Below are 16,186 nucleotides of genomic sequence, written 5' to 3' on the forward strand. Positions count from 1 at the left end.
CAGAATTCTGACTTTTATCTAAGATTTCTCCCTTTTTCTCAGAATTCTGACTTTAATCTCAAAAGTCTGACTTTTTTCCCTCAGAATTCTGACTTTAATCTCAAAAGTCTGACTTTTTTCCCTCAGAATTCTGACTTTAATCTAAGAATTCTCCCTTTTTCTCAGAATTCTGACTTTAATCTCAAAATTCTGACTTTTTTCCCTCAGAATTCTGACTTTAATCTCAAAAGTCTGACTTTTTTCCCTCAGAATTCTGACTTTAATCTCAAAAGTCTGACTTTTTTCCCTCAGAATTCTGACTTTAATCTCAAAATTCTGACTTTTTTTTCCCCCTCAGAATTCTGACTTTGATCTAAGAATTCTCCCTTTTTCTCAGAATTCTGACTTTAATCTCAAACTTCTGACTTTTTTCCCCTCAGAATTCTGACTTTGATCTAAGAATTCTGATTTTTTTCTCAGAATTCTGACTTTAATCTCAAACTTCTGACTTTTTTTCCCCCTCGGAATTCTGACTTTGATCTAAGAATTCTGATTTTTTTCTCAGAATTCTGACTTTAATCTCAAACTTCTGACTTTTTTTTCTCAGAATTCTGACTTTGATCTAAGAATTCTGATTTTTTTCTCAGAATTCTGACTTTAATCTCAAACTTCTGACTTTTTTCCCCTCAGAATTCTGACTTTTCTTTCCCCTCGGAATTCTGACTTTATTCTTAGAATTCTGACTTTAATGTCAAAAGTCTGACTTTTTTTCTCAGAATTCTGACTTTTTTTTCCTCAGAATTGCGGATCTTAATGTAGATGGGCCCCATGAAGGAAGAGATGTGGAGCACTCAGCTTCAATGACAAAGATGTGAGTTGTTTGGGAGGGCCAGTGACACATTGGTGGAAAATGACGGAATTAGGCAACTTTTTACGTGGCCAAGGGGTCCCCGGTGATGCTATTTCATTAATGGAAGAGTAGAAGGTGATTAAAACAAGAGAGCTAGTTTAGTCTCTGAAACAGACATGGCTACGGCTTGTTGCTAACATGCTTGTTAGCTGTCAGAATTCTGAGATTAATCTCAGAATTCTGACTTTTTTCTCATATTATACTGAAATAAAATTTAAAAGTCAGTTAACTGTTTAAATTTTTACAGTGGCCCTAATCCCCTTATGTACTAATTGCTGCTATAAGTAGGTTGATGTTTTTTAGAGCAAATTGCCTGTTTTAGAGTCTGTCTACCAAATTAATTGATGTTTATATCAATAATTCAAGAGGCAAATGATTGTGAAGTGGAAGGAAACGCGAGTTTTATATCTGAAAAGTGTGGTGTGCTTTTGTGTTTAGCCCCTTTAGCTGGTGCTGGCCCTAAATGAAATCTATTTTACTGTGGTAAAGCTGCTTTTCTTGACTGGATTGTTTGTTTTTTATTTCAGAAGCGTCTATAGGGTCTTGTATTTGTGCTCAGTGTGACCAGGTCTCACTGCTGCTGTGATTAAAGATTTCTCCTGAATCTACACTCTTAGTCACACATGCTGGAGCTGTATTTAGCTGACTCTTGAGTCACATATGAAGGGGGGAGTAGGAGTGTCGGATTGCATCAGCGCCAACAACAAGCGTTGCCGGGAAGAAAAGAGGCAGGCTCTGCAGATAGAGCTTTGACCCGCTGACCCCGGACTAACTTTATTATTCAAGGCTTTGCAGAAATCCTTTAAAACGCACGCTGCAGATACCCACACAGCCATACATCAGCTCGAACGTTTCGCACCCCCCCCGCCCCGGACAGAGATGATAAGTTGATCCTTGGAACAATTTCCATCATAACGAACAATCCCCGCCGCTGGCAGCCTCACAAAAACAGGCCCTTGATGAATGAGTTGTTTACCTACTTTAGTGCAGCGCAGGCCCGACCCGCCAAAATGCCACTTCATTATGAGGCTCCAGAGCAGGAAACTGGATATTGCTTCATGTGTTTTAACAGGCTAAATAAGCGATATAACATCCCAGTTTTGATGCAGCCGTCGACCGGTAATGAGCTTGTACGTACAAGCTGTAGCTTCAGAGCAACAACAAAACCTCCCCGTGTTGGCTGGCTGCCTGCCAGAGGGGCTTAGCTGAAATTTCTCAGACATTTGGCAGGTGGTTGGTGGTCATTTCCCACCCAGCATGCACCTCAGCGGCCTGGCGTCAGATCAGACCAGAAGCATCTCTCTGCTGCGGGGCCTCTACCTTGTAAACCTCTCGCTTTGCTAACAAAGAGGCATCTGCCAGCAGAGCGGATCTGATGCAGCTCCTCCCTTGTGATCTTTAGTTTCTCTCTGTGGAAGCCTGGCCTCTGTTCAGCAGAGAAGTGCAGCTTGACCCGTCCTCGCAGAGAGAAAGGGAGTTTGTGCCTCGGCTCAGTTTGGGCTACTTACCGTCTCATGAAAGGAAACCCTTCAGGGAGAAATTACTCATGATTATGTTTCACAACTGAGGAAACACAATGGGTCAGAGACATAATGGGAAGCCAGGGGGACCACATCAGAGACCTGAACTTCCTGGAGTTCACCATAGATGTTTCTTTGTTTTACTTTCTTAAAATAAACCACCAAATCACATTATTTATTGTAATTTGAATCTCCCAAGGCTTTATTAGTTAATCAACTTTATTAATCAAGCTGTTCTGCTGAGAAAAGGCAGATTAGATTAAAACTCATGTTTGTTCTGTGAACAGGAGGCTTGTTTAAGGGCTGTAGTAACTCCACTAGGACTATATTCTTCCTATTTTGTCTTCTTTTTATGATAAAAATAGAAATACTGACACTTTGATGGTGGTAAGACTGATAAATTCAGAAAAACTAACAATGCATTCAGGTAAATCTAACTGGTGTTAAATTCTTTTATATATCGGGTCGCTTCAGCTCCATCAGGTCTTTAAAACGGCTGTTTGAGGACATTGTTATGGTGTTATAAATGTATTCCTTTAAGAGGACACTAGTCCACTTTTTGGACATAATGTACATTTGTTTTGGTCTTGAGGGACGGATAAATTGCTTTAACGAGCTGAATTTGTGATGTGCAGAGTTTGACATGTGATCTAACGTGATCTCTAACTGTGAGAAACGAAAAGTCTTTTAATGCAGGCTGCAGATGATTAGTGATCTCTACTTTCCTGGTGAGTTACATCCCTTACCTTCTTTCGTGCCTGCACGCTTTAATGTGACGTTTTATAATAGTTTGTGGAGGGTTCAGGAAGGCCAGGAGAAAACAAAGCCCCAGTGAAATGAAAAGTGGGTCAGGTGTTTAGACAATTTCCAGAGGAGGTGTTGCTGAAATGTCCCAAGCCGAAGTAGGTCGCGGTACGACTTGATAAATCTCCTGTTTGAGTGGAACAGAAAGATGTTTCTCAGCGAAATGCTACGAGGTCATTTCTTTCCACCCGAGGAAGGAAAATAGACTGATTGAACTTTAAGCTTGAGGGAAGAAAGAAAACCTTTTATGGAGGAAAATTGAGCTTGGTGTATTGTTGGAGTTTCTAGGACTCCTTCTTACATTATTTGTGTTCCCACAGTCTGCCGTTATTACCATATAAGTAGACAAAATGGTGTTAAAGAAACTGAAATCCGCTGTTTGTTTTTTTGTCCTGTGGTGATAAAATGTGGTAAGAATCTGTGAAAACGCTGTTTTCATTGGAAAGCGACTCGCAGAAGTGTTCATGGTCTTTGAATGTTTTCACTTTTTGCAGCATCATGCTGTGGGACACTTCAACTCATCAACAGTAGTTAAGAAATGTGGAAGCTTTTGTTTTAAAGTTGTTTTAAAGTTCACATAATAGTTTAAAGTCTGCCACTAAAATACTCTGTCGTTTTCACTTCTGTAAACAGCTGAATGAGCGTTTAACTAAAGCGTTGGTTATTTTCTTATATCCTGATTTTCAGTCGGCGGCAACACGTGGGGGTGGAGCAGGGCCGCATTTCGCTATACAGTCTTCAGGTTCCTGGCAGAACTTTAATCTGTCTGAACAGTGTGATGAATCTTTAATCTAATGCTACGTCAGACCGCAAGCAGCTGCAAAAAAGCGCATGCTGCTTCATTTTTTATGCTTGTATAAGTTTAGTTCTGACGCGCGGCTGAAGCATATTTGCTGCTCTAGCTGCGCGGTGGAAAAAAGTGGGTCTGATGCGTGTTGGGCGGAGCTACCCTATCCTTTCTTTGCCTGTAACAATGGCAGCTATATTTGCTGTGATCAGTGGGTAAAAAGTAGTTTTAATATTTTTTCCAGTGAGAAAATCCAGTTCATCCAGATAACCATCCTGCCTTCAAATATTATTTCTATCAGAGCTGCTCAGACCCCCACATACCGGCGGTGCGCTGTCAGTAGGAATCCCATTCAACAGCAGCCTCTTGCCCGGTCACCTTTCTACGGTTTGCCACGGCGGCTGGAAGGCGTTTTTCATCTACGTAATCCAGACTGCAGGCACCAGGATACTAAAAGTGAACGTTTTGCCTGCAGATTTCAGCATTTTAAGTTAATTTAGGCGTTAATAAACTGTTTCAGAGGAGTGATCATAGTGATCTGTATCATCAGCGATGTTTCTGTCTCCCTGCCAGCTTCTCTGATTGGTTGATGTGGCGTGTCCAGCAGCTAAAGTTCAATTTTTGCAACTCAATCAGCTGCTGCGTTTGCAGCGCTCGCCGTGCGTCAGTTGCTCAAATGCTCCCGACGCGTTGCTCAAAACGTGCTGCGGGACGTTTTGCTGCACCTTGATGCTCGTCAACCATTGACTTTGCATGTAGCTGCTCTGGCTGCCTTTGCTGCTTTAGGTGTGAACGTAGCATTATAGCTGGACGCTCGTCCAGACCTGCTGCATGGGTTTCAATTCTGAGAAAACCCATACTGAGTCTAAAAGCTTTAAATGTAATTTTGCTACAGCGAACTGATTGTTTAAATGTCTTTTTTTTAAATATATAAATCAAATGATCTGATTTGGATGTAATTAGGGACACAGGCGGAGCACTGATGTGAGAAGCTGGGACATCTAGGACTGGAGCCAGACAGCATAAAACACAAGTCACATATTTTCTTAGGGATATTTCTATCTGTGTCTGCATTATTCATATGGCTAAGGACTGCTGTAATTGTTAGCTACTATATTCCAACTGTTTTCAACCTGGGAGCTTAAGCCAAGTGGAAAGAATCTCACAGAGACTAAGGCTAAATCCCAACCAGCCCCTGAGCACTAACCCTCTGTTTGCACGCTCCCACTGAGGGTCCACCAAATTAAGGGCCATCCCAAGCCACTTAGTAGGTAGGGAGAGTGGACCGTTCAGCCTTTAATAGCAAGTCTGCATCACTGCTGGCTCACTGGAATTTGGCACAGGGTGAAACAGTGAACTAGTGCAGAGGAAATACGTGCATTCAAATGTGAGCTCAGCTGGTTTACTGCATCTTCATCACAATGACAGAAAAAAAATCACAAGTTAGGACAAAGAAAATAGACATCCTTTATCCCTAAATGGAAGATCCTCTTTGAAGTAGTTTTAAATGTTGTTCTGCGCCACAGAGCTATGGCCTCGTACATGGGGCATCTCTGTGTTGCCATAGGAACGGAAGTTTTCCCTTTCCGCTGGAGGGAAGAGGCCGTCCCATTCACGTTTATACCCCTCATGTACATTCCAGGCAACTTCCACAGCTGTGAGTGGGACTTTATTCTGAGTGACACTTGATAGTTAAAGCTATAGTGAAGGTTGCAATAAGTGGTCCTCCTAATTGTCAATCATTCTAATGATATGTTTGGACGTCCCCATTTTCACTTACCGGCGGTGAGTCTGACATAGTAAAAAAATTGCAAATCTTCTTTTTGAAAGTAAGCTGGTATGAGTGATGCAAACAGTAACTTTTAAACAGTGTGCATGAAGAGAAATGGGCTCGTGCACGCTCTCGCACGTGTTACCTCTCGGGAGCGGGTACATGGTTGTGCATGTGCATTTTATTTTTTTTAAAGTGGAGAGGGCGTCTTTTCCAGGGTTCCAGCGGGTCCTTAAAATGTCTTAAAAGGCATTTAATTCTTCAAAATAAAACTAAGGCCTTAATTGGTATTAAAATGTCTTAAATCAGTCTTTTGTCTGTCGTCATTTTTAAAACATCATAAATAGGATTATTTTTATTATGATTTATTTTTGTAATCTAAGTAAAATATTAACATTGGCCTTTTTTTTATTTAAAAAAATAATGGCTCGCCATTATTGGTTCCGTCCTGATAGCGGAACCAATAAAAGCGTTGTTGCGGCCGGGACATTTGGCAGATGCGCCATTTACTTTTTTTCAGCATTCTATGGACGTGTTAAAAAATGGCAGCATCATGATCGGAGCCTTTGTGTTGTTAGGCAGTAACCAAAGCACCCAACAGTCAGGTTAAACACTCAGCATAGATCCAAGGCTGGAACTGTTAGACGCATCTAGCTTCTGATATTTTTATCTGGACCAAAACCAGCGACATGCTCTGAAAGAGAGCAGAGAAACGTCGTTCTGTTTTATCTGAGAAGCATCAGTTTATCAATCCAACCACAGACTGAAGCGGTTTAACGAGCTAAGAAAAAAACAACTCTTGAGACATGAAGAAGTTTTCGTCTTTTGTTCCACACATCAGTTCAGACTCAATCCAACAAACTGATGAAGTTTTATTTCATGTTCATATACGTCAAGGTTCTCTCCATCACTGACAGTTTGAATTAGTCTGAGAAATAATGTATTATTTTCAATGCTTTCCATTATTTGCTGATTTTCTTCTTTTTTTTCCAGTTAAGGTAAACAAAGCGAGTCGGTCCGGTTCATTTTGTCTCATTCTTCCACTCGTGGGTGGAGGCCTTCGCACAGTTTCTCCTTTAGGCTCTGACGATATCCTCTTTAGTAAACTTTAGCATAAAACCTAGAAGATTGATTCTTCCACTTTGTGTCCTTCATATCCGCCATAGCGCCGGGCAGCTATAGCTCACCTATAGCAAACGGCCGCCTCTATTGTCACCTCGTCTCAGAGCTGTGATTGATTCCAGCTCTTAGCAGCCATGTTTGCACTTCACATGGTCCCAGCTCTTTGAGACGGCTCTCTGCTTTTCTTTACATCCAACAGAAAGCAGCATGGCTGGATTTCACACAGGGAAACCTTGACGCTGCGCTCAACCTCTGTTTACTCTACATATATATATTTGCAAGATTTCAAATGTATTTTATTTGTTTGATTTAAAACATATAATGGTATTGATGCAATTATTTACTATACTTTGATAAATGCTATTTAAGATGTATTTATTGTGGATTTTCTTGAGAGCTGTAGGATTTTTTTTTTTGGGAAAAATTTGATAATTAAGATCAGATTTCCATCCATGTCTTCATTATAATAATTTGTCGATTTCTTCATATTTTATGATCTAAAAAGATACTCGAGGTGAATGAACATCTCAGTAAACACCTTGAATAAGACAAAATTCATTGAAAATTTCAAAAACGTCTTAAAAAAACTAACTTTACACTTCAGAAATGCCGCTAAGGGCTCTGGATGAAGCAGACAAACAATAGTTTTTATTTTTCCTATAAAACGTAAATAATATTTATACGGTTTTGGCTTAATTACTCCTCTGAGTAGTTTCTCCTTTAGGAGGTTTATTTATTCTTTTTAGAGTCTGCAATTTACAGTGAGCTATTTTTAAATTACCTAATTTATCGAGTAAAACTTGTCTCCCAGTTACTCAGATACTAAAACAGATAAATGTAAACCATGGTTTGCAGCTTCTTTGGAGTCCTCAGTAAATAAAAAAGGTCATAGTTTAAAAACCACCAAAGTTTTCTGAAGTAGAAGCCTTTTTTTTCATCTTCTCAGACTATAATGTTGAGGTTGGGGGCGGCGGCAGCTTCATGACCCCTCCTGCCTCACACAGTGTCGCTGCTGAGCATCCCAAACTTCTCCTTGTCTTGTGAGTAGTGTTAATTTTAGCAGCCATTTTTAAATTAAGTTTCAGTTTTAGTCCACTTTCAGCATCGCTTGTTAGTTTTTATCACATTTAGTCGACATCATCCCATTTTTATTTAGTCTAGTTTTAGTCTACTATAAGTCAGAGCATTTTAGTCTTTATTTTAGTCCAAGAAAACATAATTTTATTCGTTTAGTTTTAGTCAACAAAAACCGTCAACATTTTAGTCTTGTTTTAGTCAGGAGATGATATTTAACATTTCCTAAAATTATTTCACTTTTCAACATTTTCTCTCATCTTTTTGATAGAAAAAAACACAAATTTAAGGAACACATGCAGACATGGAAGATGTTCTGACAATATTTTCATATTTATTTTGAACATTGTTAAGGTTCAAAGACACAAACACAAATGCTTGCATTAAAACAAATAAAATACACCTGACAAAGGAAACAAATAAATAAAATAAATTGTCTTACGAACTTTACACAAGTGCTGGCTGTTTAAAGCTAGTTCACATAGAATAATAAAATAAATAGATTTGAGATCAATGTTGTTTTTATGTTGTTTATGCTGTTTTTAAATTAACAGCCTGCATTAAGTGAAAGAAATACTGAGGCAAACGGTTTGATGATTGTGCTGGAAAACCGTTTCCACGGACAACTAAATTAAAATATGAGAGTAAAGATCTTTTTTAAATCACACATCTTTTTAATTTCATCAAAATACAGTGAAAGCCTGGTATTTTTACTTACTTTAACATGCTGTTACAATTTCCCACTAGCTCAGGCCTAAAGCACAACATATATTGTGTATTTTTGTGTGTCGGCTCAGTTTTAGCATCCATCCCGCTAACATGCAGTGCTGCTAAAATTCCCTGAAATGCGTAAAAACGGGAATTATTTTAACTCTGTAGAGCTCCAGGATTCCGTTTCCTCACTTCTTCTTGCTGGAGTAAATGGCTTTAACGCTGGGGCTGCTATCTTAGCTTTAGCTGCCCTAAGGTGCTAAATGGTGGGCTAAATAACAATCCATCAACGCTGTCAGATCAAAGGAACGTTCTCTAACCTCCGGATGCAGCCGTATTCCTGCAGGGGCACATCTAATGCAGTTATGCCCCCCCTTATTGTCTTGTTCTTTCCTTTTCAGCAGCTTTTCTTCACACATAATTCCTGTTGCGGAAGTGGGTGACTCGCTTTGGGGCGTTGCGGTGATGACAGATGTGTTTTTTTTTCTTTCTAGTTTTCTCAGTATAAAGCTGTTTTTGCCTTAAGTTCTGGCTACTGTTGTACTTCCAAATGCTTTACTCATGCAGCTCCATCTGATTATTTCCCCATGTCTCCTTGCTGCACGTATGTGGAGTAATCCAATTATTTCTGCATTTTTCAGCACATTCCGCTCGCCTCGGTCACATATGAAGCGGTTCACGACTGCACCTGTTGCTGGAAAAACGCTCCTGCGCTTTGCAGTAAAACGACGTGACGAGAGAAAAGCGCCGTCAGGCCCGGATGGGCGGCAGAGTGACCTCGCTGCCCTCTGCAGCTGTTCATGCTGGCTGTAAAGGGAGGCTGCAGGGCTTTTTAGGAAGGCGTTAACCGGCTTTACTTAAAGCTGCCTTATTGAAATATGCATTACGTCCTGATTTCTTTGAGCCGCTGGCTCGTCCTCTGTGGCCCGATTTCACAGCCATCTCATAAATTGCACAATTATTCTCGTATTTATTCTAATCTTTTTAGTCGTAAAAAAAATCAGTTGGAACACAGCAAATCAAGCAGGTATAAACAACCAACAAACCTTCAGTTGTGTGGCATTTTTCCTGTTTTCATCCATTACATATGGACCCTCTGTAATCACATCTTAAAAACCCCCGTCGGAGTGCTTTACTTGAGAAACCGGTGATTTTTATCACTCGATACCTCAGCAGAGCTTGTTGGAAATCACTGATTGTTCCTCATTTGAGCTGAATGTCGTGTAATGAGAGCTGCGGGATTTGGAGAATGGTTCAGTGATTTCAGGAGCCTTTTGATGTTTGATTTGCATGTTTTAAAAAACGGTTTCACACACAAACCCAAACCCTCCAACACATCAGAAGGTCACTATGAAACGTTTGCCGTTAAGTGCGAGTGTGGGAATCAAAGCAAGAAACCTTTTCATAATTTTTTTTCTCACATCGCTTCCACAAACTTTTATGTGTTCTGCTTGGTTTTTATGAGGCAATATAATGTAGAGCATGACTGTGAGTTGGAAGGGAAAGCACTCTTGGTTTTTATGCTTACTGTGTGTCGTATTCAGTCCCGTTGGCTTGATGTGACCCAGATTGTTTAGGCCTGCATGTCAAACACAGTGAACATGGCATCTCTTCAGTGAAGTATAGTGATGGCAGCATCATGCTGTGGGAAGACTTTTTGTGACCGATCAGTGTTGATGGGGGAAAATGGACATTTAGAGTCCTGAAATAATTAATCAGTCGGAGGTGAAGGAAATTCTACACTAAAACAGTCGGTCCTGTCCTGAAGAGAAATAAAAATATGTGTGAGAAGCTGGTAAAGAGACCCCACAAGCACAGACTTGGGGGGTCTGGTTAGAGATATATGCTTTCAAGGTTTTAATCTTCTCTCTCACCTCGCTGAATTTTCAGATTCATCTTTGAAAAATTGCTGCCTTTGCCTCCGACTGTCTTTAATGCCCAAATATACAGAAAACCACATCAGAGGCAACTTTCATTATTACTTTCCTTCATCTTATATATTGAGACTATTATTCAAATAAAACAAAGTTATCTTTTACTTCATTTTCTCTTCGCAGTGCTTTTCAGTTTCCCTCTTGCAGAGCACAAAAAAAAAAAATCTGAAAGGAGTCTCTCTGTCCTCCACAGGTGCCATTCTGGGACGCTCAGAGACGGAGAAATGCATCTACTACAACTCCAGCTGGGAGAAGGACAGAACCAACCTCAGCGGCACCGATCTGTGCTACGGCGAAACGGACAAGCGGCGGCACTGCTTTGCCACGTGGAAGAACGTCTCGGGCACCATTGAGATCATCAAGCAGGGCTGCTGGCTGGACGACATGAACTGCTACGACAGGTAAACGGGAAGACTGCTGAGAGAAGATGATACTAATAACCGTTTAACTGTTTCCAAGGTTGTTTGTCTCTGTTTTTAGTTTGAGAGCTTTTAGAAGAAAGAAATATACGGAACAGGATTAGGGCCACTGGAGAAAAAAAAAAGTTAACAGATTTTTACATTTTATTTCAGTTTAACATGGGGTAAAAAGTCAGAATTCTGACTTTTTTCTCAGAATTCTGACTTTTTTTTCTTTTCCATTTAACATCACAAAAGATCACTTATCTGGTTCACAGTTTAGGCCCCGTCCACACGAAGTCAAAACGAGCACGAAACGCTAATATTTTCCAGAACGTTTGTCGTAAAGATGGAGACGTAAAATAAATGTGGTCGTCCAAACGAATGCATGAAAACGCTGCAAAATGTATGCCAGGCCTGTAAGTGGCGCTGTGGTGCCAAAGCAAAAATAGGCAACGAAATGTTGGGCATGCGCACTAATATTTATACATGGTTGCCCTGCGGGTCCATTTTCGTGGTTCAGTCAAGTCAGGTGCTGAACTATGTCGTCGATATTGCTCTGTTCTTCCTGGAGATATTCCAGAAGAGGAAGATTCTGTTGTAAGCCCGACAGCAGGGTGAGTAGCATTAGCAGCAACGGCGCCATTGTTGTTGTGATACTGAAAAAAAATGCGGTTAGAGCTTAAAGATGGAAACGCGAAAACGGCGTGTCAAAATCTTCCCACTCTGAAGGCTTAATAAAAAAAAGATCGTTTACAGACCCCCGAAACGCCGGCTTCGTATGGATGAGAGGCTGGTTTGGTGAAAAATTTGTGCGTTTAGGCCAGGGTCTGACTTCGTGTGGACGGGGCCTTAGTCCCTGATTGTTGGAATCAGCATTTTTAACAAATTCAAGGTTGGTGTCATCATTGCCTGATATTATCCTAATTTATTCTGTAGCACAGGCATAAAGAGTGGGAGGAAGAGTCACTGAAACATCTTTATCAAAGACTAACTTAATCCAGCGCTCCCTAGTGGTTTGGTCCACAGATGCAGGCAAAGTAAAAACATTTGTAGAGCAACTGACCTGAACAAGGAGTTTGGTCACACTTCCATGATGTATACATATGAGACAGGCCAAAATCTCAGTTTGTGGCGAGCTCCCCCCTTTTAAAAACGGACAAACGCTCAGAAAAACTTCTTGAGCTAATGGCTGAAGCCCCCTCAGAGCATAAAGGGCAGATTATAATTCTGCATCCGCACACATCAAAGGTCGCTTGGGTCTGGTCACAATCAAGTTTTGCTGGTATGCTTCGGCACCGTCGGTCTGGAATTTCTATGGACGCACAGCAGTTTCCCGCCAAACCTACCTACCTTATACAGCTTACCTTTCTGTTTACAGCACCATAGGTTTTGGGCTATTTTAACCCAAATTGACAAAAACAAGTTCTGTCTTTTATTGGATTGTTGGTAAGACTATAGATAATAGCTCTACACAAAGAAAAACACATATCTGAAGGGCATCTGGGAGGAATAAAGTGTAGAAAATGATCAGCTGATATAAATGGTGCATATTTAAGCTTTTCTGTCTGATTTCTGCAGTATTCTTTACTGTTTTGACAAAAACTTCACTTTAAGTCGCTGTTCATCAGCTGTAAATGGATGTTTTTTCAGGCCTTCTATTTCTTTTGTCCGCCAGTTATTCAACTTCTTCCGTTTTTAAGCTCACACTCAACAGTTGGCTGTCTTTGTTTGCTACATAAGCTGACCTGAAGAGCAGCGAAAAAGCAGCAAGAAGCATAAAGAAAACTACTTTGAAAGACCTTCATTTAACCTGGTGCAGGGGATTTGAACAGTATAGATCAGCTTTTATAAAATCCAAGGTCTAGATATGTATGGAAAGTGTTTCTTTCTTTATTATCTAAAACATGAAAAGAAAGTTTCTTTAGTTTCAAACTCATAGAACAGATATTGTCTTGGGTAATTGCTGAGTTGCTACAAAAATAAAGCACTTTTGCCCTCTTAGATGACGGTCGTGACCGTAAGCTTGAGTTCAGGCGCTCTGAACATCATCTCAGTGTAGAGCCAGGTGTCTCTCGCTTTACATTTATCACCTACAGGAATCTCTCTATCAACAAGACAAAGCCAGCACGCCATGACTCACGGTGAACTCCAAACCCCTTTAAAATCACCTTGAGCACTTTGTTTTATGGCCCAGATTGCTTTCCATGGGATTGACTTGCACAAGGCCATGTTTTAATCACTGCAGCTGACATAAATGAAAAGCTTTCCTCTTGAAACTGATTCAACTTCTAAAAGATCTTTAAAAAAAAACAGCTTCTAATGAAGTGTGTCCTCATGGTTTCCTGCTCACTAGAACATGAAGTTGATATCAGGAGCTCGTTTCAGGCAGTTTGTGTTTTCCTTTGATTGCCAAATGATAAAGTTGCAGTCGGATCTGCAGCCCGCTCCATTCGGGTACCTCTGTTCAGACGGCGCCGGCTGGACTCCCTGGAGAGTGCAGAGCAAGTCGAGGGCGGCTGCCACTTCCTTTGGCTTTTATCTGATGACTCTGAGAGAGTGAAATGGAGAGTGTGTGCATATTGGCTCACGTAGGAGTTATTTAATAAATGTTATGTTTCATTGTCCTCTGTGGCTGTCAGGGAAGAAAAAGAAGAGAAAGGAGTGTGTATCGGTGTACGTTCACGCCTTCTGCACAACTCATCTTTTATGCTTGATGCACTTTGAATAATAAGTGCAGAATGGAGGGGGCTGTGTGTTTCTAAATCCCACCTTAATGTCCTCTGCAGCAGCGAGTGTGTGGAGAGGAAGGTGAGCCCCGATGTGTTCTTCTGCTGCTGTGAAGGCAACATGTGCAACGAGAAGTTCATGTACGTCCCAGATACGCAGGCGCCCAACGACACCGGCCATTCCACCGCCTACAGTAAGTACAGATCGGTTTGTAATGTCTACTGAAGTGGAAATAAACCAAAGCATATGCAGATTGATTAGATATCCACATGCAGATCGTACTCTGGGTTTGTTTAGCCGGGGAATTGTCCAGAAATGTGTGGGTTTTGTTGATTTATTTGAACCTATCATATTCTAGGTTGGAAAATTTAGACGTTAAACTACTTCAGTGGTTTTTAGAGCATACACACATATAACTTTAAGATAACAGCCTTTAGGCTTTGGCATGTTAACGTGGTTAAAGTTAGCTTCCTGCTGGGTTGCTGTGGAGTTGAGGATTTGAAGAAGGCCCACAGCATGATGCTGCCTCTTACGATTGTATTCAAACTACAGTCAACTAGCTTTAACATATAGCCTGATAAACCAGACTAAATGTGAGATTAAATGTGTAATTTAGTCCGGCCCAAATGAATGAGACATCGGAACATTGTTCATGAGAACAACTCATTGTTTTTCAAACCATGGCTATGCCTATTGGAAAACACTCTGAGCAATAAGTGCAACTACTGTGACGTTGTAAGAGCGACAGGAAGCTGGTGGGGGAGTGTAAACAAACAGCCTGTCGGTAAAAAGGCGAATATAGGGTTCCTGCGGGTCCTTAAAAAGTCTTAAAAGGCATTGAATTCTTCAAAATAAAACTAAGGCCTTAATTGGTATTAAAATGTCTTAAATCAGTCTTTCGTAGGTCTTAATTTTTAAAATATCATAAATAGGATTATTTTTATTATGATTTATTTTTGTAATGTAAATAAAATATTAAAATTGACCCTTTTTTTTTTTTTTTTTTTTAATAACGGCTCGCCATTATTGGTTCCGTCCCGATAGCGGAACCAATAAAAGCGTTGCGGCCGGGACATTTGGGAGACGCACCATTAACTTTTTGTCTGGAAAATATGAGCAAGTGTAAATGTAACGAAAATTGGCTCCAGCCAAGAGTTTTTTCCATGGCTAAAACCAGGGAACATACATGAGGCACAGTTTATTTTGTGCAAGAAACCATTCGAGCTGGGAACGATGGGAATTAAGGCAGTGGAGTCAAACACGCGAAGCACGAAACACAAAGCGTCAAAATGGAGTTACGGAGAAACAGCCGGTATTTCTCAGTTTAGTTCCACCCTTGTCTCTGCAACGCCTCCACTTATCACCAAATCAAACATACTAAGAAAACCATACAAAGAAAAACAGCTGCAAAAAAGACTTAGCACTGGTTATGTTGGGGCTTTAAAACTGATTTGTTTTGTTCCCTGCTAAAACAAAGTTTGTGAATTCAGTTAAATAATTGTTCAAATATATCTGTCATTTGTGTGTTTTTAGCTTTCTTCCTGTATGGGAAGCTTTTCAAAGTTTGAAACATTAGTGCAGTGGTTTATGTTCTAATAAACCTTTGGGTTAAGTTGTCGCAAGCAGGTTTTTCTTGTGTTTCTTGTGAATTTGGTCTTAAATTTTTATTTCAAGTGGCATTAAAAAGTCTTAAAAAGTCTTGAATTTAACTTGCCTTATGCTGTAGGAACCCTGGAATACGTCCTTCTTAAAAATGAATGAGCGTAGAGCCACTTCCTGTTCAGGTTTCAACGTAAACCCAAAGTCTAATCCTTCCAAAACTGATTCCAAAGTTGAGTCAAACTAGAACTGTCCAATAGTTGTTGCCATCTTCCTTGTTGTGTTTTCTCCAGTGTTGCGCACCTTTGTCGTCCCGCCCTCAAAACCCCGCCCGCTTTGCTTCCAAAAACACATCTCTGCGTTATGATTGGCCAGTAGTTCGAGGGCCTGGGGCATAGATCGAGGCTAGACCACTCGCAGGCAAAAATGATTTTCGCAGCTGGTGGGTGGGGCTAGTTCATTAGGCTATTTAACACTGGGACTCCCAGAATTCTGATCCTACTAGAACTCCCACTGGCCGTCAATTTGTCGGGTGACATTTTTCCCAATGCAAAGCAAGAGTAGTGATGATGTCATTTACTGAGATGGTTCTAGTGTGCAATATAAACACATTGTGGACATGTAAACCTTAAAACAGGTCTGATATATATTTTTCAATGGCTGTATTGTATGCTACTATTATTTGTGTTCTAAATTTATATCAAAAATAAATTCGTAGAGTAAGACTGTTTTACTACACACAACAAAAAATGCCTTCTAAAAAATAATAAAAAAAATATAGTGTTTTAAGTGAATAATTGCTTATTTTGAGCAAAATAATCTGCCAGTGCAGCGAGCAAATGAGACT

At 40.3% G+C, this 16,186-nt stretch overlaps 1 protein-coding gene across 2 annotated transcripts in view; it reads left to right on the forward strand.

Annotated features, from left to right (window-relative positions):
• LOC119794423 (activin receptor type-2A-like) overlaps window positions 1-16,186 on the forward strand; it is a 76,389-nt gene that overhangs the window by 15,977 nt on the left and 44,226 nt on the right. For both annotated transcript variants that reach the window (XM_038301977.1, XM_038301978.1), the window contains exons 2-3: window positions 10,806-11,013; window positions 13,800-13,933. In XM_038301977.1, the coding sequence (XP_038157905.1) occupies window positions 10,806-11,013; window positions 13,800-13,933 (342 nt within the window). The remainder of the gene's footprint in view (window positions 1-10,805; window positions 11,014-13,799; window positions 13,934-16,186) is intronic.

Source organism: Cyprinodon tularosa, unplaced genomic scaffold (genome assembly GCF_016077235.1).
Source record: "Cyprinodon tularosa strain WSP-4 unplaced genomic scaffold, ASM1607723v1 ctg48, whole genome shotgun sequence".
NCBI classification, from domain to species: Eukaryota; Metazoa; Chordata; class Actinopteri; order Cyprinodontiformes; family Cyprinodontidae; genus Cyprinodon; species Cyprinodon tularosa.